Below are 27726 nucleotides of genomic sequence, written 5' to 3' on the forward strand. Positions count from 1 at the left end.
GATAGTTGCGGTGGTGATTTGTGTACATTGGTTGCAGGACTGTTCTTGTCTCAACCCGTGGGAGTTGCACTCTTTCGATCCTCCTCCCCGTTCCTCCGGGAGTGGGGGAGAACCCCGGTGCGGGGGGGGACACGGACCTCGATTGTTGTCAGCTCGGCACCACTCACTGGGAGTGAGTGAACAAGTTACCTGACTGGGTTTAAACCACGACAGTTCTTTTTGGCGCCCAACGTGGGGCACGAGGGGTTGAGATAAGAACAGATCTGACTGGATTGGTAGTCACTCGTCACAATGCTGATTTATTGGCTCTCAAGGTTGTTTCTCTTGATCTCACAGTTCCAGTATATCGTATCTTATGTCCATCCGGTATTTGCTGTATTAGTGTTTTTCAAGTGTGGGGCTTGGGCTAAGGTTTTTGTCCCATTGTACTTTATGGCAATGACTTGTAATACAATAGAATCATTGATCATGAAACTGATCTGGCTTATGTTCCCAGTGCGGTCACCACCTTTATACTTTGGGAGGTATATGATGGAGGTGCTTAGCAATTACACATCTTTTTTCTCCTTCTCAGGTGCTCAACCTGTGAAGGAGACATTCTTTTACCCTCCCAGTTGTCCCCCCAGACCATTTACATTTGAGAGTTTTGAATTTTTTGAATGGCATTTTAATGCTGTTGAGACTTGTTTGCTGATGGTGATGGGAATCACCATGCTAGCACTCATACAGAGTGTGTTTTGCCCACTACTGATTTCAAGAGTTAAGCAGATTCAGGTTTGGGTCTTGTCTGGGGTCAAACGACAATGTAGGAGGACCGAGAGATTTTCCCTGAGGCTGGACAGCCATGAGTGGCAGGGTGTGTGGGATAGTATGGGCAAATATCTAGGTCAGTGGGCCCCTCCAGTACTTTGGAATTTCACTACCGAGCAACTGCAAAATCCAGAAGAATTAGTAAAACACTTAAATGAGGTGTGTGGTCATTCTGGCCATACCAGAGATGGACAAATCACGGCAACGTGCTGGGGCTTGGCCTATGCTTACAGGGCCTTGCTCAACACTATCCAGCACCTTCAAAAGGAAAAGAATGTCGGCGGATCTGAGGGCAAAGCAACAGTCACTACTCAAACTTTGGCCTCAATGAACAGAGCAGCTACCCCAGTGGCAAGTACAGCAGCTGCTCAAACTTCAACTGCAACAGACAGCGTGGTTACCCCAGCTCCAAGCACAGCAGCTGCACCACCCCCAGCAACAAGTACAGTCGCTACTCAAACTTTGGCCTCAATGAACAGAGCAGCTACCCCAGTGGCAAGTACAGCAGCTGCTCAAACTTCAACTGCAACAGACAGTGCGGTTACCCCAGCTCCAAGTACAGCAGCTACACCACCCCCAGCAACAAGTACAGTTGCTACTCAAACCACAGTGATAATCACTGCAGCCAAACCAGAGGACCAATTCGTACCAATATCGGTTGCCCCTGTACGCAAGAGAACAAGCAAAAAGTAAGAAGGGAATTCAAATTAAGGCAGCAGGGGGAAAGTATAGAACAAAAATAAGAATATATATGTAGTTAACCTGCTCAACTCAGCCACAGAAGACTATGTTCAGAATACATGGATGAAAAATTCTCTTCTGTGAAGAGAAATACTGCTATTATTTAAGAGAAATACAGCTACTGTATATCACTACAGGCTCACAAAGTGCTGGGCCACAAGCTGCTGAAGTCTGCAGTAACATTCGGGGCAAGTATCATTACATGCTTGTCCTGTTCATATGCTGTGGCCTAGGCAAAGCTTCTGTCATGGATGACAGATGGACTTTGCTCTGACTTGATAAAACTGGTTACCATAGTAGGTCTTGTTTTGCTGCATTTGGATTTACATCTTTGTGTAACATTTCTTCCATTGACTGTTACAGATTTAATACAGCTTGTCCAGCTTACTTCACAATCCCTGCCTTGATGTTGTGTCTGTCCTTTGCCCACCAGATCCTCTGATTTATCAGGATTGCTCCACACAAAGTTCTGCAAAGGGCAAGATGCTGATGGCAGTGGTTACTTAATCCACTCTATCCCATTCTAACAGCTAATCCTGCAGGAACATGCGACATAATGCTACATGAGGTATGTTATCCCTTCAGAGGGGATTACTGATAAGATGTCTCACAGTAGAGAAGGGGTTATTCCTCCCCTCCCCCCCCTTAACAAAAACCATGTGAAGTATTGTAAGCAGCTGGAGAAGGAGAAATGAGTATGTTGTTTATTAAATGCAAAGTTATTCCAGATTCCCCCCCCCCCCCCAAATAATCATTTGAAGTACACCCCCTTCGAAAATGGGAAGAGTTCTTTCAGAACAGCTGCTTTCTGAGAAGGAACCCACGTTCTCTTGTTTGTGAGATACACAGATTTTGCTAAAGCAGAAAGGTACTGCACACAGATGCACATTTACTGTGTGTCTTTTATCAAGTATACCATATTCACGAAACGTATCTTTAGCTCTCCCACCAACACAGGGCGTCCAAACGAAATCCAAAGGTGGCCTTCAGGAAACTGAGGAATCATCAATATGGAAATAGTAAGCTTTGGAAATGTATTACTGCTTTTTATTTCATGAAGACTGAGAGGAAACACTTCAGATCAACCTGGTCTGTCAAATACTCCATGATATTTTTTTTTTCTGTCTTCTGATCTCAATGGTAAATATATACTATATTGTGCTTCATGAGATACAATTATACTTGTCATGAAAAAGGAACAATTCACAGCACCCAGTATTCAGTATGCTCATGAAGGGCATATGAAGAGAAGCTGTGGAAAAGCTTTAACATCCGATCTTTGTTGTTCTTAATGCACCCTTTGAAAACTCTTGTGTCATCCTTTTCATTGTTGATGTGCAGTAGACACTATATGTACTTTAAATATAAGAAAGCTGTTTTCTCATTTGAATTTAATTAATGTTTTATAGGAATCTAACAACCCTAAACAGGAATCTAGTTCTGTATCACTATTGTTTACATCTTTCAATGGCTGCTTTAGAGACATTTAAGAGTATCTGGGTCATCCAGTCTTAAAAGCTGTGCTTGGCTTAAAAGTTCATGACATGATGCAGAAGGATAAGCTGTCATTTTTAAGATTACTGCTTGCATTAGTTGTGATTAAATGATTAATCAATTTATCTGGACAAAGTTCAGTGTAAATAGGAGGTGGCTAGCCTTTTTCTCCATTTTCCAGCAGAGAAGATGTGCTGTCCCTTGAGTGTTCCACCTTGTATCTTGCAAAGTAACATTTCAAAGCATTCAACTAAGCTTTTTGCATTATTTTCAGTAAGCAAATTATTCTAGCACAAAATCAGGAATCTACTCATGATTTTTATGCAAGACTTGGGTAATGATCTTCCAAATACATAGAATCACAGAATCACAGAATGAGATAATGGTTTAGGTTGGAAAGGACCTTAAAGGCCACCTAGTTCCAATCCCCCTGCCATGGGCAGGGACACCTCCCACTAGACCAGGTTGCTCCAAGCCCCATCGCTGGCCTTGAACACTGCCAGGGATGGTGCAGACACAGCTTCTCTGGGCAACCTGTTCCAGTGTCTCACCACCCCCACAGTGAAGAACTTCTTCCTAATATTTAATCTAAATCTCCCCTCTGTTAGGTTAAAGCCATTCCCCCTTGTCCTGTCCCTACGTGCCCTTGTAAGAAGTCCCTCTCCAGATTTCTTATAGGCCCCCTTTAGGCACTGGAAGGCTGCTGTAAGGCCTCCCTGGATCTTCCTCTCCAGGCTTAACAAGTCCAACTCTCTCAGCCTGTCTTCACAGGAGAAGTGATCCAGCCCTCTGATCATGTCTGTGACCCTTCTCTGGACTCACTCTAACAGGTCCATGTCCTTCTTATGTTGGTTTTCTCTGACAAGTTCTAGTATATCGCTTTCATATTCGACTCTAGCTTTTTGAGTGTCGAAACCACTATTTTTCTTGTTCTTCGCAAGTAGCTGATTCCTGTCTGTTACAACCTCAATGCTGTATGCAATTCACTTTTTACAACTGTGTTGACTATAAGCAACGTATCTTAATTTCTCAGAGTGTAACTGCTTCATAAATATAGGCTGTATTCTTTAGAAAAGAAGTGGCCAGCCACAGCAGGATCATTTACATTGCAGAGTGCTCTCCAGAGAAATCTTGCCTAGAGTTCTGGGACTGCTGCTGCACTTTCACTCCTTGCTATGATTTGCTGAATGTGAAATCCTATGGATGTGCTGACTATGTTTAAGGATGTCACACAGAAAAGGAACCTCCCTGAATCTAACACATATGCAGATAATAACTTTTACAAGTTTGGAAATTCCTGTGTGAAGAAGAAAAAAAAGAATAAGCATGTGTATGTGTGTCATTTCTACTAGGAGGGACTGGTAAGCTGAGCAATCATACCTGTTTCACCGTAAATCATAACTCCTGACTCACTGCCATGACAACTCATGGGTCAGCCTCACAATCTGGAAATGGGAGAGCAGGATTAGTCATTTCAACATGAGACCTATATGTTGCTGTCAACCTCTCTGAAGTGGCAGACCTTCTCATCTTCTGCTGGGCATTGCGCATTGTTGACATAACTAAGAAAATCTTTCAAAGTACCAGTGAATTAAGGACTTTGACACCTGGAGACATGCATGCTCCTGAGACTTTTGTGTACCTAAACAACCTAAACAGAACCTATACATTTCAAGGCCTCTTTTGACTAGTGATAGCATTCATGAAGGGGGAGAGAGGAAGACAGCCATGCACTTGTATAGCCAGTCTCCCATCATGAATTTCATACTAACATAGGCAGTGCTCATAGGGAAAACATACTCTTAGCTCCCTTAGCATATCACCCTTGCTGGTTCTGTAGTCTTCTATAGCAAATACCATTATCCCCATATTCAAGCTGTGGTAGATGGTTCAAGTGAACTTACCAAAGGCTCCCAGGTGTCTTTCAGACACACCATGAGACTGAGGGAACCCTTTGTTGTTTATATCTCTCACATTACATTACTGACTCATTACTGACACACTTCTCTCTGTTGCTAAGGTCACACTGCAGCTAGTTCAGCAGAAACAAACTGGCTGGAGGTCCTTCTAGCCTTTACCTGCTCTCAGTGGCTCCCTAAGGGCACTGTGCTATGCAACTGGTCTAGGGTACCCTGAGGACATATGAAGTGCAATGGCTGTTTAATTGTAGATCCCAACTCTAAGGAAGGGACTGTAAACAATTCCCCACCATCTGAGAAAGGTAATCGGTTACTCAGTCCCAATGACCTGTTTTCATGGTCAAGGATATAGCCAAGTCTGTAACACAGCAGACAGGGAATTCTGATGCTGAGAATACAGGAAGTATCACTGTTAACATGTTTTCTATTCTTTCTTACTTCTGTGAAGTAATCAAAACCTCAGAAACATTGATCACATACATTTAGTGCCAGCTCAGATGGAGCTGACATTTTTTTACTTCCCTGAGCCCAGGAATGAGGCAGCCTCCATGCAAGACTGTAAAAACATGAGAGGTAACCCTGAAATGCAAATTTATTCTCTTTACATATATACTACTCCATACATGCTGACAAGCTGCCTTGGAACAAGTAATGCTAGTTTCCTACCATCAGACTGCTTCCCTTAGCAGTGTATGAACAATAAGGAAAGTATATGCACAATTATTTACAAATATATATGCAGACAAATTGATCTGCTTGATGGCATTCTGCCAGAAATCCAGAGATCACTGAGAAGAAATCAAGAGGAAACAGCATAGCATAAAAAGATGCAGTCAAAAGACCTCCAAGTATTCTTCTAGGAAGACTAATTATCAAGGAGGTTAACCAAGCTGTTATGGCTTGACCCTCCCACATCTGAGGCTGTGATCACTGGGATAGTAAATGATAAAAATTTAAAAAAAACAACAAAATGAACCTCCTGCTTTATTAAAGAAAGGGATTGGGCTGTCATGAGTGAGGACTCCAGATGAGTAGTGAAAAGCACGCAAGAAAACAGGCAGACACCCAAGAATTACAGCAGACTAGTCTCCCAACAAGTCTCTCCCAATTTGGAGATGGCTTCACTGAAGAAACCCTACAAAAGCTAAACAGGAAAACAAGCGCATTTGGGATGAAAAAGGCAATATGGAGGTAAAATCAGGATTCTTGTAAACAAGATGTGGCTCATCTTCAATAAACTACAAAGAATTGATAGTGATCAAGGCCAGGCTAGTGATGCAAGGCCAGGCTGGATGGGGCTTTGAGCAACCTGGTCTAATGGAAGGTGTCCCTGCCTGTAGCAATGACACTGGAACTAGCTGATCTTTAAAAGGTTCCTTTCCACCCAGCCCATTCTATGATTCTATGATTCTGCCCTGATTATTGCACATCTTTCAGTGAATAAATAATGCTCTTATTTTGAAGGATCTAGGTTTGGGCTACTTTAATCATCTACTACCACTGCCTCCTATAATAGGGATGAAAAATGTACAACATGGCCCAGCTTTTCAGACTTAAAATAGATACACAGGCAATTGACTGCAGCACACAGATCCAATCTCAGACTGAGAGAACTATGTGAAGGAGGACAACATGGAGAAACACCTACTCTCAGAGGGTATGCTTAGGAAGGTCTAAAGCATCACATCCATAGCATGAGCTGTTAGGGCACGCTTTGACTGCTTTTTGGTGTCTGCTTATCATTAAGGTCAAGAATCTGAATGCCATCCTGGCCAGCCTTTCATTCTGAGTAAGGTATAGAATCAGGACTAATATCCATATTGAATAGCTTGATTCTATGGTTACACTGGGGGGGTGGGGGGTGGGAAATCAAGTCCCAGAATACAAACACTTTCTGGGATTCAGCATCCTTAGTAGAATACTTTGCTGTTTGGGTCCACTCTCCAAATTCTAATTCCTATCCTGTTTCACACTAAAACCCCATAGCTCCAATATGCTTCAGCAAAAACTAGAGTATCAACATACTGCTTTCTTGTATGGCAGCAAAACACAATCCAAACCACGAAAACTAAGTCACACCTTCAATAAAACTCTGATAATTACTAATAAACAGGCACAGTCCTGATATAAACACAGCCAGGCAGTTGCACATGTTTAATTACAGAATATGCCTCCGTAATTTAATAGGATAATTATTGTTATTGCACTTATCCTGGGAGTTGGTTTTCTGGGGTAAAAGAGGCAGGAGATCACATTCTGCAAGGGGAAGGAGCCAGGCACCAGAGTGTTTACTACAGACACAAAACAACGGTTACTCTGTTGACCCTGTAATTCGGTTGAAGGCAACTGCCCAGCAAACCCGGGCTTCTGCTAGAAGAACTGTGCCTTCTGCAGCCAGCATGCTGACAAAACCCGCAGGCACACCTGCCTTGTGCAGACTGTGACATGGCTTCATCTCTTTCATTTGGTGTGACTGCACAAGAACCTAAGGCCATTTCGTATATTATGGAGTTCATCTTTGGACGTGAACAGCTGGCCCAACTACTGTAGCATAGGCCGAGGAGCATTTCAGACCCACATCAGACATGCATTTGATTAAGAGTTGCACTTGCTTACACATGGCCTGAGGTAGGTTTCAAGCGTGACAGCATGTTAGCCACATTGGTTATAAAGAGGCAAACATCTGAAACAAATTTAGAAGAGCATTTAGGGCTTTTAATGGAGGGTGGCAGATTCTGCTGCCAGAAAAGTATGTAGTGCCATTCACTCTGACGGACATAGGAGGAGGTACTGATCAAACGACCCTTAGGTTTTTTTGGTGGTGGGCTCCTGACTAGCTGTCTCCTCGAGAGGCGGCTGCTTGCTCTGCTCCAGCACAGGGAGCTGCCCAGCTACCATTGTGCTGCTAGTCTTCTCCTTCCCTGCAATTTTACCCGATTTCTTTCCTCCAACGACCCTGATTCCCGACAACAACAGACACTGAAAACCCATGGGCAGTCCCCTCGCCCCACACCCCGGGGTCGCCGGGCAGGAGCAGGGCTTCCACCTCACGGAGAGGTAGCAGCCCCTCTTCACAACCCGCTGTAAACAAACACCGGGCGCGCGGCTCGGCTCGGCTCGGCTCGGCTCGGCTCGGCTCGGCTCGGCTCGGCTCGGCTCGGCTCGGCTCGGCTCCCGCTCCCCGCGCATGCACCCTCCGCCGGGGCGGCGATGTTCTTCTGCCTCTCCCCCGCCGCTGGCACACTTGAGGCGCATGCGCAGGGCAGGCAGCGAAGGGGCGCTCGGGCAGGGGTGGCGGGCTGCGCAGGCGCAGGCCGTGCCACTGTAGCCTGCGCAGGGAGCGTCGGTCGGGGTTGAGTCAGGCCGGAGCGGACCGGGCGCGCTGACGGGATGGACGAGGACGTGCTGACTACCCTGAAGATCCTCATCATTGGCGAGAGCGGCGTCGGCAAATCCAGGTGAGGGGGCGCACGCCTCCCCCAGCCTCTCCTGCCATGACGCGGGGCACCGGCCGGGCCCGGCCTAGCCTCCTGTGGTGCCGTGTTGGACGACGCCACCTCTGCCTCCGCGGCCACCCGGCCTGGCCGCGGCCTACCCTGAGGAGGTGTAGGCCCTGCGGCTGGGATTCCTCTCCCCTTCTCAGCCAGTCCTCCTCAGGCGAGAGGCTGTCCCCGCCCAGGGCTGTCAGCCCCTTCCGCAGCCCTCCCCCGGCCGCCGGCCCCGAGAGGGGAGGGCGGCACTGGTGTCTGTCCCTTTGGGGTTAGTCCTGTACATAATATATAAATGTAGAGTCACAAGTGACCCCGCACTGGGTGCAGAAGGGGCACACTGACGTCTAAAATAAGCAGTGAAATAGTTCTGCCACTGATTCTTCTGCTAGTTATACTGTTTCTCGAGAACTTTGAGGTTGATTTCCTCCCCGCCCTTCCCATGCCCTGCCCTTCTCATGGCTTTGGTCTAAGTTACCTTTTGTGCCTTCTAGTATTTTTTTCTTTAACTTTTCTATGTTAGTGTCTTAGTTCTTACTAAAGGAAGTGGGATATAAATGGCATCTGAGAATGTACTATGCTAGTCATGTTGGATTTGGTGATTTTTATGGCAGTGATTAAATTTCTACTATGACCCTTAATAACATATAAATTGCTATTTAAACAGAAAACAACAGCAATCATAACAAAGAAAAACCCCGCCCAAACCAAACAAAAACCTCCAAATGTATCTGTTAAAAATCTGTGAGCCACTCCTTTGCATTGCCTACTGAGTTGGTAATCTAGTACAGTAGGCCTCTGGTGACAGACATATGAGCAAATTTCTTTTAGTTGAGGTCATCTTTTATAAATGGAAATTATTTTTTTCCATATGGAAAAATTTTTATCCTCAGACAGATAGTATGGACAATGGCTTTGTATACCTACTTATGTGGTTATTTCTTTATGTCAGTAAAATTGTTAAAAGAGACTTTATGTAGAGAAAATAAATTGCTATGAAGCAATAACACTACTGTTGTTCAGGTACAGAAACTTTCTTCTGAAGTATTCCTGAATTTGTGTCGCTTGCCTGTTACTTTAGAAAAAGTCAGATGTTAAGCTTGTATTAGCAAAGTTACAGTAAGTGGCTGGAGTCCTGACTGAACCAAATGCTGCCTTAAACGTGGTCCCTGTGAATGTGCTGTACTTTGTGAAAGAGGATATTTGCATATGAAAGAAAGGTGGGGAAAGAAGTTGGTTGGATTTAGAACTCAGGACTTGTAAACTGATGTGTTTATTCTGGTGGCAAAATGGGGGTTCCATATTTTGTCTATTTTGAGTGAAACTAGTCTTGGTTGCAACTAAAAATAGCTGCTCTTAAATAGCGTCCTGATACAACTGTTTGAAGGTACCAGTAAAAACTGATGTGATTATTATCTTTTAAAAGTTTTAATTATTATTTGATAAATAAAGCTATCATGTGATTTAGGGGTTCTGCAGTAGGGAAAAAAAGGTTGGTCTGTGGTTATCTTTGGAGTTGTCACCCAGCCTTATTGAAGTAAAAGAATTTCAGTAGTTGCTTTTCTGTCAATGCAGGACTGTGTCCAAATGCTAAAAAGGACTTGGCAGCTAGATTCGCATGCAGAAAGAAGAGAGGAGGGGAAAAATGGGGGGACAAGGACACACCAAAAAATAAATAGGGCTTTGTTTTGTTTGTCTGGTGTGGAAATGAATAGAAGCTGTCAGTCATAGCAAAACAGCTGCCTGCCACATGGTAATATACACTTGCCACAGAGGCATAAGGCTGCTGATTTTAAAAACCGTATGCTGAGTCTTTGTCTCTTGCCAAAATAATTACATTTGGCACAGGTACAGTGGCTTTAAGGGCACTTCTTTGAGGGACCCTACTACTCCAGTGTGATGTCCTGATGAGTCTTATTTGTAGCTGCTGCTCTTCCGGCAGCAAATGTATCCATAAGGATAGGGGGAAATGTTTGTGTGACAGTCCTTATAAACAGATAAAAAATGGTAAGACAGTGGTGAGATGTCTTACTGTTCTGCTGTGTGTCCAGGTCAAAGAGTTATTTCTGGGGTGAGAAGCTGACTTTTCTCTCAAACTTAGAGATGCTGGGTGAGGCAATATGAAACTTCAAAGAAAAGAAAATCTCTTGTATTGAATTCTGGGACAACCAAAATAGGATAAGGTAGAAGTAAAATGCTTGGAGAAGCAGACCATGTGAATGTTCAGGCAACTGATTTTACAACTTGGTGCTTTCTTTTCAAAGAGCCATATGGGTTATAGACTAGATTTTGTTCAACCTTTTTGTTGGTGACAGGGACAGTGGGATTGAGTGTGCCCTCAGCAAGTTTGTCAGTGACACCAAGCTATGTGATTTGGTTGATACACTGGAGGGAAGGAATGCCATCCAGAGGGACCTTGACATGCTTGTGAGGTGGGCTGATGCCAACCTTATGAAGTTTAACCATGCCAAGTGCAAGGATCTACACCTGGGTTGAAGCAATCCCAGGCAGAGCTACAGGTTGGGCAGAGAAGAGATTCAGAGCAGCCCTGTGGAGAAGGACTTGGGGGTGTTGGTCGATGAGAACCTGAACATGAGCTGGTTTCACTGTGCACTTGCAGCCCAGAAAGCAAACTGTATCCTGGGCTGCATCGAAAGGAGCGTGACCAGCAGGTCGGAGGAGGTGATCCTGCCCCTCTACTCTGGTCTTGTGAGACCTCACTTGGAGTATTGTATGCAGTTCTGGTGTCCTCAACATAAAAAGGACATGGAACTGTTGGAACAAGTCCAGAGAAGGACCACGAGGATGATCAGGGGACTGGAGTACCTCCGGTACTAAGACAGGCTGAGGAAGCTGGGGCTCTTCAGCCTGGAGAAAAGAAGGCTGTGTGGAGACCTCATAGCAGCCTTCCAGTATCTGAAGGGGGCCTATAGGGGTGCTGGGGAGGGACTCTTCATTAGGGACTGTAGTGATAGGACAAGGGGTAATGGGTTAAAACTTCAACAGGGGAAGTTTAGATTGGATGTAAGGAGGACGTTCTCTACTGTAAGGGTGATGAGGCACTGGAATGGGTTGCCCAAGGAAGTTGTGAATGCTCCATCCCTGGCAGTGTTCGCGCCAGGTTGGACGAGGCCTCGGGTGGCATGATTTAGTGTGAATTGTCCCTGCCCATGGCAGGGGGGATTGAAACTAGATGATCTTAAGGTCCTTTCCAACCCTGACTATTCTATGATTCTAGGCATAGAAGAGGCCTGTGCTATTCTAGCAGAGCATGTCTACTGTGTTTTTTTCATGTTCCCTTCTTTGGCTGTTGTAGGAGAGAAATTATGGAAAAATGAATTGTGTTTTTATTTAGTCGTATGATCCTGTTGTTGCTTTCAGACTTGTAATTTACAAACTTTGGGCAAGCTATGGCTATTCTGCAGTAATAGCAACTCTTATTTTTCTTCCCCTCTTGTCAGCCTTCTGCTGCGATTCACAGATGATACATTTGACCCGGAACTTGCAGCAACCATTGGTAAGTATTGTGCTGATGCTACATTAGAAAAATTTATACCTCCTTCAGGACAAAACTGTAGCTTGTTCAGACTTTCCTGACTGGTAGTGAAGTTCAGACATGTCTGGTTCCTCATAGCGAAAACATGATGTTGATGCAGTTCCAGCATCCAGCTCTTATTGGTTAGAGCTCTAACTGTATTGGCCTGTATTTCTCCTCTTTATGCAAAAAAGTATCCTTGGCTGGGAAAACAGAGGTGTCACCTTTCACCATGAAAATGGAAGTGATAGGTATGAGCAGTAAAAAGCTCTGATGGAACAACTTGCAGTTTCCTGGTTGCCTGTGTTTCCGGCTAAAATAGAAATGTAAGAGCTACTGCTACATCACCTACTGATTTTTCTTTTTTTTTTTTTTTTTGTGCAAGATAACTCTCAAGTTGTTTGAACAGCAATATTGCTGCCCAGAACTTGTGTTCAATGTAATATGACACTTGGTAGCTATCTTGAGAAGACTGAAGACTCCCCCTGGAACGGGATGTTAGGTCTTGCAAATCCTGGCGCTACTAGACTGTACTAGGCTCTGTGTGGCTTCTGCTTCTCCTTTATAGGGAGGAAATTACAATGTAGCTTTTTCTCTCCTGCTTAACCCCTTAGTAACTTCTCAGTCTTGAAGAAGGGAAGAGAGCCAAGAATCTATGAGCTGCTGGGGAAAAAAGCAGTGATATCCTTGCTGTGTTAGTATGATACCTACCAACAGTGAAGTCAGTTGTGCTGGAGTTGTGACCCAGAATGCAGGATATACTATATAGGTGGCTGTCCAATGAAGCAGAATGAAACTTAAAGAAAGTGTTGCAGCTCTGTACCAAATTAACTGAAGTAATCAAAAATAGAGAAGACTTTTACACACAATGCATTTCAGTTGCATTTTTCACTACCTCTGTAGGAAGACTTCTGGCTCAGGACTTGTATAAATTTTTTTTTGTTCAGCTGTTGGCAAACAAAGCCAGCTGTGTCTGATTGCTCAAGAAGTCAATAAATTGATACAATTTTTGTTAATGTTAGTAAGATACAGGAGTACTATTTCACATAAAGCACTGAGCAGCCAAGGGGAGAGGCCTATTTTTGTTCATTTCACTGTTCATAAAATTGTACTTGTGCAAGTAGCCTTACCTCAGTTCATGAGGGAAGATAGCATGGAAAGAAATGGGAGTGGAGCAGACCAGGTGTTGAAGATGGCAATCTTGTGTTCTAATCTAAGTAGTTTTGACGCAATACATGCTTCAGATCACGTCACTTTCTTGGTATGTCAACCATATGGGCCAGGAAGTCAGTGCAGAATAGCTACTTTAGCTTGCGTCATGTTTTGAATACCAATTCAAATACTGACTAATTTGGTGTCAGTGTGGGCATCTTTATTGGGTTTTTCATTCTGCTGTTCATACAACAGAATACTCTTTACAAAAACTGGCATCGGTGCACTGTTTGAGAAATTAAGGAATTACTCCCTGAAGTAATTCTTTGGGATTTGTCAAAAATGCGCAGCAGCAATGTGTGGTAGCTAAGTGTTGGCTGTTACATAGCAACAGCTCAAGGTTTGCTACTGGCAGATCCTACTCTGCCTGTGGTAGGATCACCTGTCTTCCTTGCATTCTCTGGCATGTTTGCTGGGTTTCATCACATGGATCTTATTAGACTATATATACCCTAGTATTTTCTGTTCTTTCTGCTTATGCTTATCTTTGCTTGCCTCCTGTTTTTGTGAGAGATTCTAGATAAGTGTTCAGTGAAGTTCCTATTTCATGAGTGATGTTTTGCACAGATCTGATTTCTCATAACTTTTTAGCCTTCCTTGCACTTGGAGTCCTCCAACTTTAAGCTGTCCAACTTGTCAGTTACCTACCTCACAAGCAATACACTCTAGCTCATCTTATACTTTCTGTAAATACAGCATGGCACATTGAGCTAAATGTGAGAGCAGCATGCAGGCAACAGAGCTATTCCTTGCAGACTGTAAGTCCATAGTAGGTTAGCGTGTAGTGCCAGGTCCTGTAGGTGTCAACACACAGGAGTACAGTATTGTAGAGCTGTCTTGCTTCTGGCTTCCTTCAAGGCATGGTGGAAATCACTGTCTGTTTTCTGTTGTCAAGGGTAGAAACATCACTCTTGAAAGCTCAGAACTGACATGCCACACAAATATGTCTGTGTTTCATTGAAGTATTTAGGGAACATAAGTACCCTGTTTATTCAATTAAACAGGATTTCCTTAGTCTGCATTTTTTCTACTTTTCCTCTTTTGTGGCAGATCAGTAATAAAAAATGTAGTTATTAGAAAGTTTTTTGTTTTGTTTTTTTTTTGAACTTACTTTTATATGTGTTGAACTCCTTCCTTTGCTAGAATTATGTTTGCCATCTCTTGATTATTTCAGAGGATATACTTTGATGTGCTCTTAGGTAGTTTTAATACTTCTGCTTTTCAATAGTAAGTCTGTCACACATGGGATTTATTCACTACTTCAAATTCTTGATTTACTTGCATTGCTTATGCAGAATTTAAAGCATCTGTTCATTTTAAGCCAGCAGCAAGGCTAACTAAAGGTGTATATGTACGTTCTGTTAACTGTTCAGGCACAAGATAGTGAATCTGTTTACTGAATGGGAAGGATACTGTGGCTTCAAAATACCCTTTAGTCATTTGTCCTAAGGAAGAAAGTTTTCCTTCTTGAAAGTACTATGACATACCTTTGATTTGTTGCATTAAGTGTCTGATAGACTTGTAATATCTGCAGCTACAGGTTTTAATGTCAGACTAATTGATAAAAGAATGCACTCTGAGCTGTTGGACATCCTGGCTGAGCAATGGCTAATTTTACAGTTTATGGAAAGAAATACGCAATTACAGTGAAAGAAGAGATAAACTAGGTTAGGGACTAGGAATTAATCCCTGAAAAAACAGAGTTCTGTTCAGTTACTGTAAAAGTTAATGTAGCTTGGTAGAGTTTTCCTTGAAATAAAGAGGAAAAAAAAAAACCTTTTAAACCTCAGTTGCAGTGAGCTGTAAACCTGCTTGCAATGTGCGTTTCCTTAAGCATCCTGTATACCCTCTGTGGCTAAGTTGAACATATTTTGGCAGCTGTTTGCGCTTGTTTGTAATCTGCATGGCCTTGGAACTATAAGCACAGTTTGCTGATCATGATGCCCTGCTTAAATGTTTTGTATAAGATTAGTTAAACAAAAATTCTTGTAGTAGATGGCTACCATTGTAAGTCAAAGTGCAAAAAGATTGCTGTTACCTTTATGTTAACAGCTTTCAAGTGTATCAACTTTCCACACTACTAGTTTCTTTCAGGGCTGCTGCCTCTTGAGGAGTGAGTCGCTCTGAAATAATTGAAACATACTTTGGATTATTTGTTATTGGTAACCTAAGGATTAAATTACAGTAAAATGGATCATAGATGTCCTCAGCCTTTCAAACTGATGTGTGTTGCTATATCCTTCAAATTTGCAGTCATTAACATCTTACACACCTTGGCTTGACATTTTTTGTTTTGTTATTTAATTCTTGGTCATGGAGCATGGGACTGGGGAGTTCCTGGTATTGCTGGAATCCCTGTAAGAGATACACTATGTGTTCAACTCATTCAAAGCTTATTTGACATCTTTATTAGAGGAATTATTGTCATATAACATTACTTCTCACAGGATAGAGTCATAGAGTAGATGAGTGTGTCTTTATATGGTTTACCTCTGCATGATCACCTTGATGGGCCTTGATCAGGTTGTTTAAGATAGGAAACAGAGTGTATAGTTACCTGAATGCAGGTTCCTTCTTTATTTTGAAAGTATGTTGTTCCTCAAGGTGATGGATATACTCAAGGAGAAAACATGTATGAGTAACAAATAGAAAGTTCATAGAATCACAGAATGGTTTGGGTTGTAAAGGACCCTAATACCAGATAGTTCTAGCCCCCCTGCTGTGGGCAGGGATGCCTTGCACTACAACATGTCGTCCAAGGCTCTGTCCAGCCTGGCCTTGAACACTGCCAGGGATGGAGCATTTACCACTTTTTGGGCAACATGTTCTAGTGCCTCGTCACCCTCACAGTGAAGAACTTCTTATATCTAACCTGAATCTCACTTGTTCAGATCACAACGTTTTGCCCCTTGTCCATTTGCTACAGTCCTTGATGAAGAGTCCTTCTCCAGCATCCTAGTAGGCCCCCACATTATTCCTAGTCTTTCTTTTGTTTGTGACAAAATATAAGTTAACCTGTTTGAATTATAAACTTGAATATTTGTCATGGAGTATGTGCTTTAATACAGGAAATGTAGTATTTGCCTTACTTCCATAAGTACTTACTGCATTTTGAGTCAATGTCTGAAAAGGCCCTTAGGCTTTTGCAAAATCCTGTTTGCAGCAGAACAGTGAGTTTAGGAGCAATTTTCATAAATAGCCAATGAAACTTAACTCTTCCTGCTCCTGTCAAAGCAGAACTTGTTCTCAGTTTTTCTTTTCTTTACCTTCTCTTTCAAAAATAGCTGTAGTATGTTTGAAGAACTGAAATATATTTCCTTCTCTAGGTGTGGACTTCAAGGTGAAAACTATTTCTGTTGATGGAAACAAAGCTAAACTGGCGATATGGGTACGTGTCTCCTAAGTTCTTAATATATTGCTTTGCCTTAGGAATAGTGATGGCTTGTGTAATGTGGTTTGTATAGAATACTTTTCTATTTAATATGAAGGTGATTTGGAGGAGTGAGAGGTTAATAATGAATGCTTCAGAAGGTGGAATTAACTGTGGAACAACTGTTTAATTGGGCACTTCTGTTGCTTTTGAGCTGCTTCTGCAGCACTCATTCCAAGTCTGGTTGTGATAGGAGTAGGGAAAAGGAGAAATGAAATGGTACTGAATCAGACTTTAACACAGTGTATGTGGCCATTCCTAGATTTCCTTTACAATGAGTAATTTATTGCTTAGCTTCCAAAGTCTTAGCCCTCACTAAGCTGAGACTTCCCTGTATGCATCATTCTTGTCTATACTTAACAGGTTTTAAAAGGGTGCACTTCTTAACCTAAATGTCTTAGGCAAAATTCAGTAGTATTAATAGGTTAAGCATTACTGTTGCATGCTCAGTTTATGCTCAAATTTTACCTCAAAATGATTTTAGCCTAAAACATCATAGCCCTCGTACAAGGGTTTTTATAGGCTTGACATCAGTCTTTCTTGTAGCAGGTGCATCTGAAGGAGGGAGAGGCAGTGTTTGTAATCTTAGCTTTCAGGGTTTTTAGCATGTACTCCTGTTAAAAGTGGAACTTCTAAATTCATGGCAAGTGAAGAAAGAAGAGTACTTCCAAGTCTTTTTTTAAAACATTCTCCGTTCTGCAAACCAACCTCCACACCTGTGTGACTTGAAGCACCTTTTAAATATGCAGACCTAGTTGTGACTTGTAGCAGGCAAGAGTAAAACCATGTTTCTCATAAGCAAGATGTCCAAGATAAGCAAGATGTTATTTCTTGGGAAGTAGTAGTGGAATGTGAAATATATATTGCCATGCTTCTGGTGCTTCGAAGGTGTTTCATATCTTGACTAACAAACAGGACTTATGTCTTGATGTGACAATAGTAATCATCAGTAAAATAAATAGGTTTGACCAGGAAAATAACTGCAGCAAGTTGTCAGAAAAATACATAGGTAGGAGGAAAACTAGACCTATAGCAGAATGATTAGTGATCGTTGGATGGAAAAATGTTACATAGGCCTAACTTGGGGTTTCTCTTCTTTCATATTGGTGAATATGAAGAAATGATTCTGCAGTAAACTGGAAAATAGAAGCTTTTAAAGCTGAATGGTGACACAAACCCATTTTGAGATATGTGGGATTGACTGATTGACTTGAAGTCCAGTTCAGTTATTCAGGTTCTTTGGCAGGGAACCTTTTTGAATCCACAGTAATTCCTGTGTTGCTTCTAACCTGGGGTTACTGGTGAAGTTATTTAAATCTGTGCATAAAGTCTGCAATGAGTGTGCACTGTAACTTAATCTCTAATAAGAAAACAGTATTCTAATACTTGGGTATTTTTTTCTTCAGACCTGTTAACACTTTGGGGATGTAAATTCAACTTCCCTTAACAACCAAGAAAAGCCTTTGACTTATTTCTTTTGCTTCTGCTCTGTCATAGCATGTTAAATGTGTTTACCCTGGCACAGAATCAAATACAATTGGACCAGGGTGATTGAAGTGAGGGAACTGGTTTTCTTGCCATGGGTTTTGATGCTTGTTGCAAAATCTTAGTACTGCACCTGTGCTTCTTTCTTGCTGGTGTGCTAGCTGCAGAATAAATGCTTCTGCAGAACTGGCTATCTTATTGCTACATAGTCCACTTACTTACCTACAGCTAACAGTTTAAAAGTGTTTCCCAGGACAGACAACATAAAATTTCAAAGTTAACATGTAGTAAAACAAGGGAGGGTATAAACTCAGTTAATCTGCTAGTGGAATATACTTTGGACCTTAGTTCGTATGCTCATTAAAAGCAGAATACCTGAGAGAGAAACTGGATTCTGCTCAAGTTGGGAATAATTGATTGTTCTGAATGGCTTTTTAGGACACTGCAGGTCAGGAGCGGTTCCGAACATTAACACCCAGTTACTATAGAGGTGCACAAGGTGTTATCCTAGGTAAGTATAGCTTTGCATGCTGTTTTGAATAAATTTGTGGGGTTTTCATACATTGGAGTTATACAAACCTGTAAAGCTTTCTATAATATCTTAATTGATGCTGAAAATCATTGTATCAGTGTTGAGCAACTGATATATTAGATCTTTATTTTGATGCCTGCTGTCTTGTTGATGTAGTCAGTCTCATTGGCCTGAGAACCACTGATTTTTGCGTGAGATTGAAAGATACTGCTGTTTGAAGGTATAGCTTAGAGCTGTCCCTATGCTGCTGTGACTTTTCTTTATGATCTTTGGTCTTTGCCTGTGCTTACTAAGCACAGAGTCAGGGAAAAAGAAGAAAAAAAACTTCTCAGTATATTTTTTCTGTATGAGTGTGTACGCAACTTTTTTTTCCTTCTCCCTGTTCCTTTTTCCTAATGAAATTAGTATAAACACTGTGGAGTTTGGCTGGGATTTTCAGCTGTTTGTGTTTCCATACTGATAGGAGTGACAGTCAGTATCACTTAAAAAAGACTAGCGTAAAAAGCATCAATCTATGTGGGAGAAAACCAGGCCAAAACCCGTAATTGCAGCTTCATAGTGAAGTGTCTTTTTTCTTTCATACATGGAAATCTATTAAATAACTTTTCCACTGCTAGAAATGAGGAGATAGCCAAAGTAAGGGCAGGGAAGTAAGTCTGTTTTGCTTTTATTCTCTTTTTTTTTTTCTTTTAAGTTGTGTCTGACTTGAGAGATTCTTGGTAAGATACTGTGTCCAGTTAAATTTTTTAACTTTGATTAACCTCTCTTGTGAGACTTCCTGTTAGGTTTTGGTTTGTATGTGCTGTTTCCCAGGTCTGAGTTGTGGTAATTTCCTGGTGTAGGAAAATACTGTCAAGGCATGTTTCGTCAAGTCACCTAGTTGCTGGCACTGATCCTGCCACTTATTCTTGAAAGCTGTAAAAGTAAGCAAACGCTGATTGGGAGCTAGAAAGTTCTGCTCTTTCTGTTTGTTTTCTTGTTTTATTTAATAATCTCCTGACTAACAACTTCCTAAAAATAAGGTTGTTTGTGCAAAGCTATAGATTTAACTGAAACCAGCCATTTATGCCTCTCTGCACACAGGATGTGAGAATGAAGGATAAAATACTTTCATAGCATAAAATAGTAGCTCTTGGGTAGTTGCTGAGTAGTTGATTTTAGGTTTAACGAAGTCTGCTTTCTTTTGTGAGCCCTTTCTGCTCCTAGCAGATTATTACTTATATCCCACACACATGCTAAATAGTGTGAAACACTAAAATGCTGAAAAATCAGTAGTTCACCAGACCCTTATAAATACCAGTGATCAGTTTACAGTTTTAGTCAAATCAGTAGCTGTAGGAGTGGTGTTAAACAGGTCTTGATTATCACTAACTCAGGTGCAGAAGGACATGCTGTACTCTTTACGTATGCTCGCTGTAGTGATGTAAATAAGTATCCTACTTCTGGAGTCTGCAGCTGTTGGAGAATCATAGTGTCTGGCCTGTAAGCTAGAATGTTTCAAGATAAATTGATCCACGAACAGTAGATGACTGAATTTTAGAGTCACTCTGCATTAGTATCATTGGTAATCTCAGCTGGTGGATGTTCAACCTTTTTTCCAGTTCTTGCTTTAATACATGAATTGGAATCCTGAGTACTCCTTTAGTTTTCTAATTAAAAAAAGCCATGTTTTGTGTTACTTCTGTAATATAAGCTGTATTTCTTGAAAAAATAGTATGGGAATAATATTGCTAATATTTTTCAGTTTATGATGTCACAAGAAGAGATACTTTTGTGAAGCTGGATAACTGGTTAAATGAACTGGAAACATACTGCACAAGGAATGACATAGTGAAAATGCTAGTTGGAAACAAGATTGATAAGGTAAACCAAATTCAACTGCAATAAGTATTCTGTTGGTGTATTTTGTTAATAATGCATATTAATGCTATGTCTTATAGGAAAACCGTGAAGTTGACAGAAACGAAGGTCTCAAATTTGCAAGAAAACATTCCATGTTGTTCATAGGTATGTTATAGATACCTGCAGGGATCTTACTTGATTTTTGTTATGTAATGAGAAGTACCACTCTGTGGGACTGATAGTCTTTATACATACAATCAAACTAACGATACTTCTCAGCTGCAGTAGGTACAAAGATAACAGGCATTCCCCGCCATTTTTTTAATTGTCTCCAAATATGTCCAGGTACCTATTCTAACTGGGGATGATTATGCTGAAATTCATAAGGACTAAGGGCAGAAACAGACTACTGTCGTCTGACAAAACCTGGTTTAGGGTTGGAGTTTTGTCTGATTTCTGTTTCCAGCCAACTTGCTAAATTAATCATAAGCTAAATGAGAGAGGGAAGCCTGTTACCAGTGGCCAGCTTTTGGTGTAGCAAAGAGCTGGTACTTGACAGAAATCTGTATTAGAGCTGGGATGTAAAAGTAGTTGGGAATATAATTAACTTGTAAATGGTGGGTGGGATTGAATAATGATGTAATCATGACTGGAGCAAATATGTTGGTCTCATCTTACTGCAAAATGAGATGGGTTTTGTAGGCAAAGCCTCATGATGATAAAGTATGTGGTGAAGTGATTCTCATGCATAAGTTTATTACATGCTTCATTTAAAGATCAGCAGGGCTTGCTTTATAGGATGACTCTGGTAGCAAAGCAGTACATTGACATGTCCTGTAGTGAGAGTTACGTTCCTCATCTCTGACTAAGGACTGTCTTTGTCTAGTACCTTGCTGAGTTTGTTTTTTGCTGCATATGTCGTATGTGGAAATAGAAGTTCAAAGTTAAGGCACAAGCTGTTAAGTGCATGGAAGATGAATAGAAACATGAAAATTAAACTATAAGTATATATATCTGCATGCTACCTATGCTAAGTATCTGCATGGCTCTGTAGGACAACACGGCAAGCCCTAAAGGGACTGAACAGTTTCAGGTGGTATCTGTTGTCCTCATAATATACTCTTTAAGCAAATTTTTTTGTCTTAGCCAAAGTGAAATTACACAGAATTCTGCAAACTGTGGAAAAAATGAGATCCCTTACTGGTTTTTGTCAGGTGGGTTGTATCATGGAGGCTGACCCAGAATCTTACAGTATGGATTCTTGCTGCTTATGGTGTGGTGGTACAGCAGTTCTGACTAATACACAGAACTCAATACACAGCAACCAGGTTTATCCGACATTGTAAGTTAGTAGAACCCTCCTTTCTTTTTGCTGAAGTGTTTTCCACAGAAAATAAGGCTCAGCTATAGCTGTCGCCATAGATTATAGTGACATTCAAGAGTCTGAGGTGTGCTGCCTTATGTGGTGACAGAAATCTTCATACCTGTTAATTTTGGCACTGTTATTTTGTTATAGAATGTATTGTAGAAGTCCTAAATCTAGGTTGTTGGTTGAGACTTAACTGAAGGAGAAACACTAAATGAGTTACTGCAGGTTATGCTAACACTTGACTTCTTGCATCCCTTCTCTAGAGGCAAGTGCAAAAACATGTGATGGTGTACAGTGTGCCTTTGAAGAGCTTGTTGAAAAAATCATTCAGACTCCTGGACTGTGGGAGAGTGAGAGCCAAAACAGAGGTGTAAAATTATCAAGCAAGGAAGAAGGATATGGAGGAGGAGGAGCATGTGGTGGATATTGTTCTATGTTATAAACTTTGGGAAGCTTATTCTTTGCGTATTTAAACAGATAGTGACATCTTTCTGTACATAAACTCATTAAATGCTGTTTTTAGGGACCTTGCAGTTTGCACATACTTGTTTTGTATCATGGCAATGAACACTTCTAGGAACAATGTTCTGCAGCTTTCCCAGTTTGAAAATGTTATGGTAAGCATGCCCAATTTGCAATCTTCAGGTTTTTATAAGTAGCATAATGTGCAAGAACAAATGCACTACAAATTTTATGACTGTATACATTCATTGTGTAACTATTCTAAACAAATCTTAACAAGCATTACTGCATTATCTGCGCTTCGTCTTATTTTTAAATGCTCTTGAAACTATAGAACTATATAGTGTGCACAGATCTTAAACAGTGTGAGCTATAAATGTTACATTTCATCTCTTCTATTAAATGCTTTTTTTTTTTTTTTTTTAATGGTATCAAACCCAGCAAGAATATACAGTACTTAGACAAATCTGATCATTTTCTGTCTTTCAGCAGAGCTGTCTAAAATACAAATTGGCACAGGCTGTAGTTGGTATCAGCACCTTCTTGAAGAGATGCTTTGGAAGCTTCCTTTGCAAGCTGGCAGACACCCTTTTTTCTTTTTAATTATTACTTCAGTTGATAGCTTAACTGGAGTTTTAATCCTGTGATATTTATATACTAAATTTGTGGTACTCTTGCACTCTAGGTTTTTATGATGCAGTCTGCTCTAGACTTGCTATAGAAAGTCTTCATTATTGGCAAGGGGTCTGAGTGACACCTTTGTTCTTTCATTGTGAATCAGTTTGCCACACTTCAGTACAGATGCCTAATTTTCCTAAGTGTTTGTAATATAACTTTATCTCAAACTGTAGCTCACTGTGGCTGTGAAGATCTCTATCACATGTCTGCTTTGTGCAGCTACTCGTTCAGAAATAAAACTTCCTATCACAGACATTATAAATGGGAAGCTATAGGACTTCCTGATTTCTGTATGGGAAAACACTATTGCAATGAGTATTCACTTGAATTTACTGTATCAAAGCCAATGGTTTGTTTCTGAGGACTTGTATAGACTAATAAATTTTTTCCACAATATTCAACTTTTCTAACCTCATCCTGTTGTAGTTTTATATTTTCTAGCACATGCAATTTAAACAAGGCCACTTCTTAAGGACAAATTATTTGATTTCTGAAGGACATGACAAGGATGCTGTGGTGTTGTGTGTGGCTGTGTTTTGGGTGGGGTTTTTGTTTGTTTGTTTGTTTCTTTAACAATTCCGATAGTGCAATCAGTAACTGAACTATTGGGCAGTTCCTTGTAAATACAGTGAGTGACACAACCTTTTATTACTGCAAGGTTTTGTGTAAATGTCAGCACACATGGTCTGTATTTTGCAGCAGGTCTTGGCTGCTTCTGTTAAAGTAGACTTTATTCTTCACATGGAAACTGTTTTCTATTGTTTTACACTTGCTAGGAAACAATACCAAAATTTGAACATTTAACCTTATTAGTTGTTTTTACCAAATATTGTATCTATAGCAGTGTTAATGTAGTAGGATAATTTAAATATGTAAATGGAATTAATATTAGATATTCATACATATTGCATTAAAATGCTAGATTTGTATTGCTGTTTCATGCAGAATATTTGGACTGAGCAAATCTGAGATCAGAGGATTCTGGTTTTTATAGGCTGGCAGTAGAGGTGACTTCCAGGATCATTAAAACTCTAACTTAATTATTTAAATATGTTTTCAGTAATAGCGGGCAAGTATCATAATGCTACAATAGGCCATGAATTACAGATGCTGCCTGTAATTTACTTCCATACCTTTTTTTCCCCTAGTCAGGGTGCATCTGTATGTTGAGAAGAGACTTAATTTTCAGGTTTTCACAAAAGATCGTTTTGTCACAGGACCTGAATTCATCTTTCATTCTGCCTCTGCCAGATCTGGCAACACTGCAAGGTCCTCTGAATAGCAGGTATTGTTCTGCAGAAGAAGCAAATAATTTGCTCCGTTCTTTCCATGCAAAATTTTTCTGGGGAGAGGAGTATTCACAAACAGTACATTTAGTGAGACTGAGAGGAGTGGGGCAGCTCCTGTAAAAAAACCAAAACAGGTGTTTTCTAATTGACTTGCAAATAGCTTTTCTATCACTGTCTTTCAAGCATGCTCATTTATGTCCCTGAGGAATAGCTTTTCCTAGTGCCTCACCTCCTTTCCTCATTGCTCTGTCAAGAAGCTGTGTACTGGAGGGATGGGTTCTGGCACTTCCAGTATCGGTTACAGTGAATTTGGCTTCAGTTACTTCCCACGTTGGTTTTCCCCTTTGCTGGTCAGAATTGTATCACTGTTATCTCCGAGTGGACTTTCACTGTTGTAGCTGTAATGCAGGCATATGGGAAACTGTTGCAAGCTGTATCCTAACCTATGCTTCATGCTGATAGAAGCCTACATCTGTGTAGAATATTGAGTTTCGTGGTCAGAGAAGTTTGCGCAAGTGATCCTTCATACTACCCCAGTGGGTAGCTGAAAGATAATGGAGACAGATACACAGATGAAGATGTTTGCTCTTCATCAGGCAACAAGAATGTGTCCATTTCTATGGTAGATAGCTTTATAAGAAGATACTAAACCGAAATGAGGTAACTGAGAAATCTTAAGTGATCATGAAAAATAGTTTAAAACTGAAGTTGTTTCCAGTTCTTTTACTCTGTAGTCAATATTAAAAATACTAACTAGCAGTTTACTTGTGGCTGGCAAAGGGTTTGGGCAGTCTTCATGCTGGCCTGGAAGCATATGGCACAGCAGTTGTATTTTCTTGGAACTTACACTTGAGAATACTATAAAGTGTTGTTATGGTTTTGTCTCAGATTTCTTCTTCCAGTATTTTAAGAAGGGAGGTGGGACAGGCTTCTGGTGGAGATTTCAAGATGCACTTTTTATTATTGCTGTTGGGGATTTTATCCAAACTACAGCATCACCTTTCCTGTTCTCCTGCTGCAGTAATGACATCAACAGCTGGCTCAAAGTAAGTCTTAACCAAATGAAAATGTGAGTTCAATAAGTCCCCAAACAATACCAAGGACTGTCTCATCAGCCTTGGCAGAACTTCAGGAAACAGTGTTCTTGCTGCCATCACATACCACAGTGGTAACCGCTCTGTAGGCTTCATTTTGTTAGTTTCCTTGTTTGCCAGTAACCCAATATATAGTGAATGACAGTAATCCTTCTAATCTTGCCCTGTAGTTTAGTATAATAATTCCATATTTTGAGGGTGATCTGGATGCATTTTTTCAAACACTTGCAGAACTTGTGCAGCTTGTGTTGTGATCAGCACAATTTACTGCTATTTAAATGTTTGTGTGCTGTATCCAGCCTCTATGTGCTCTCTTTTTCAAAGCTCCTTTGCTAGTTGCCAGTGTCTTGCTGTCCTTCATGAAGGTATGCAGGAGCATCAGTATGGCCAGGGCTTTTTCATGTTGCCAGACATATCATTGCATGGATTTCAGAAGTAGTTGAGTCTTCAAGAGCAAAGCACAAGGTGTTTTTCCTGGTCTCTGTCCAACAGCATTAGCTTTTGGGGAAAAAAGAAGAGAAGCTCTCCATTAAAACTGTTCCTGGTTTGGTGAGGTTTCCGCATACCTTGCTCTTGAGTACCTGTGGCACCTACATTAAAAATTGATGAAGGGTTGTACAGGCAAAGAACTGTGAAGGCATGGTTCCAGACTACTGCCTGCTTACATTCTATGGCTGATTTTAATGCAAGAGTAAGAAGGTTTGTCCTTGTGCCTGAGTAATGTCTGGTCTTTTCTGTTTGAGTTAAAATGGTTGTGATGATTAACTGAAGATTTTTTTCTTCACATTACTGGTTTCTGTAGGATCTATGCGCATTTTACGTACAGCGATAGCAAAATTCCTGAAGTTCTAGAGCTCTTGGGTTCTAGTACTTTATTTTGGAAGCTTAAAAAACTGAAACCTCAGAAGAAACCTTAAAAATAGAAGTGTCAAGTCATGATCAGAAGAAAACTTTTCTAGTGTTTTTCTATGTATCATCAACTCTGGATTTACTTGGTTCTGGGAGCAAGTCTGGTTCAGTCCTTTTGACAGAAGTGCATGGTTCCCAGTTCTTAATGCTTGTCAGGGTGGACTTTTGGATCTGAGGAGGGTGGCTGTCAAGATTTTCTTCAACACAGCTAGGTCTCTGCAGCTTCTCATTACAATTTAGGATTAGGAGCAAACACATAAACTGAGTCTCAGGGAAGAGCAGTAACAGCTGCCCAAAGTGTGATGGCAGTTTTAATAATGTATAATTCATCATATACACAAAATATGTTGTATTATAATATCAAACAATAATATTGAACATAATGTATAAATATTTTATATTGGTTAAAGATTATGAATCATCTCTGAACTTTCAAAAAGTGGATTATTTTAATTCAGGGTAGGCATGACACAAAAAGTCTGTAGACAGATGTCATCCAGAAGAACAGAAGGAAGGATGCCTATGGAAACAAGAGCTGGGCTTTATATACTGACAGTGCCTGAGGTTGGTGTGAAATTAAAGCTGAAGCTCTAGATTGACTGGGTATTCTGGGTGCCAGAGGTCAGAGATCACATCTGTCTGTAATTTGATTTGGATTTCTCCCTGAACAGTATGCTGAATGTAGAACAGTTCAGGTTGGAAGTGGGCTCTGGAGGTCACCTGGTCCAACCCCTCTGCTCAAGCAGGGACACCTGGAGGAGGCTGCCCAGGACTGCGTCCAGATGGCTTTTTAGTGTCTTCAAGGAGGGAGATTCCGCAACCTCTCCGAACAGCTTACACCAGTGCTTGGTCACCCTCTTGGTGAAAAAGGTTTCCTGATGTTCAGATAGAATCCCTTGTGTTTCAGTTTGTGCCTGTTGCTTCTTGTCCTGTCACTGAGCACTGCTGAATAGAGCCTGGCTCTGCCATTTGTTCCCTCCCTTCAGGTATTTATATAGATTGACAAGATTCCTCCTGAACCTAATCTCATTGAGGCTTAACAAGTCCCAGCTTCCTCAGTCTTTCCTCATAGAAGAGATGCTCTTATACCTTAATTGTCCCTGTGGACTTTTTTTGAGACCCCTGTATGTTCATGTCTCTCTTGTACTGGACAGAATTGGACACAGCACTCCAGGTGTAGCCTCACCAGTGCTGAGGAGAGAGGGAGGATCACTTACCTCAACCTGCTGGCAATGCTTCTCCTAGTGCAGCCCAAGAGACTCTTTGCAGCCTTGTTGATGTCGAGCAGAATTCCCAGGTCTTTTTGTGCCAAGCTGCTTTTCAATGGGGTGGCCTTCAGCATCTACTGATGCCTGGGGTTGTTGCTCTCCAGGGCAGGACTTGGCACTTCCCATTGTTGGGCTTCATGAGGTTCTAATCAGGCCTCAAAAGGGAGCC

At 41.2% G+C, this 27726-nt stretch overlaps 1 protein-coding gene across 1 annotated transcript; it reads left to right on the forward strand.

Moving 5' to 3' along the window:
• Nucleotides 1–8294: 8294 nt before the first annotated feature.
• Nucleotides 8295–23412, forward strand: RAB18 (RAB18, member RAS oncogene family). The gene is made up of 7 exons (XM_057432808.1): nucleotides 8295–8422; nucleotides 11914–11969; nucleotides 16526–16587; nucleotides 18553–18625; nucleotides 20391–20509; nucleotides 20587–20653; nucleotides 22121–23412. Exons 1-7 carry the CDS (start codon nucleotides 8355–8357, stop codon nucleotides 22297–22299), a joined length of 624 nt encoding a protein of 207 aa, XP_057288791.1. The 5' UTR covers nucleotides 8295–8354; the 3' UTR covers nucleotides 22300–23412.
• Nucleotides 23413–27726: the final 4314 nt, after the last annotated feature.

This window comes from Pezoporus wallicus, unplaced genomic scaffold (assembly GCF_028554395.1).
Source record: "Pezoporus wallicus isolate ANWC-B61680 ecotype Strahan unplaced genomic scaffold, APGP_CSIRO_Pwel_v1 scaffold_2584, whole genome shotgun sequence".
Lineage (NCBI taxonomy): Eukaryota > Metazoa > Chordata > Aves > Psittaciformes > Psittacidae > Pezoporus > Pezoporus wallicus.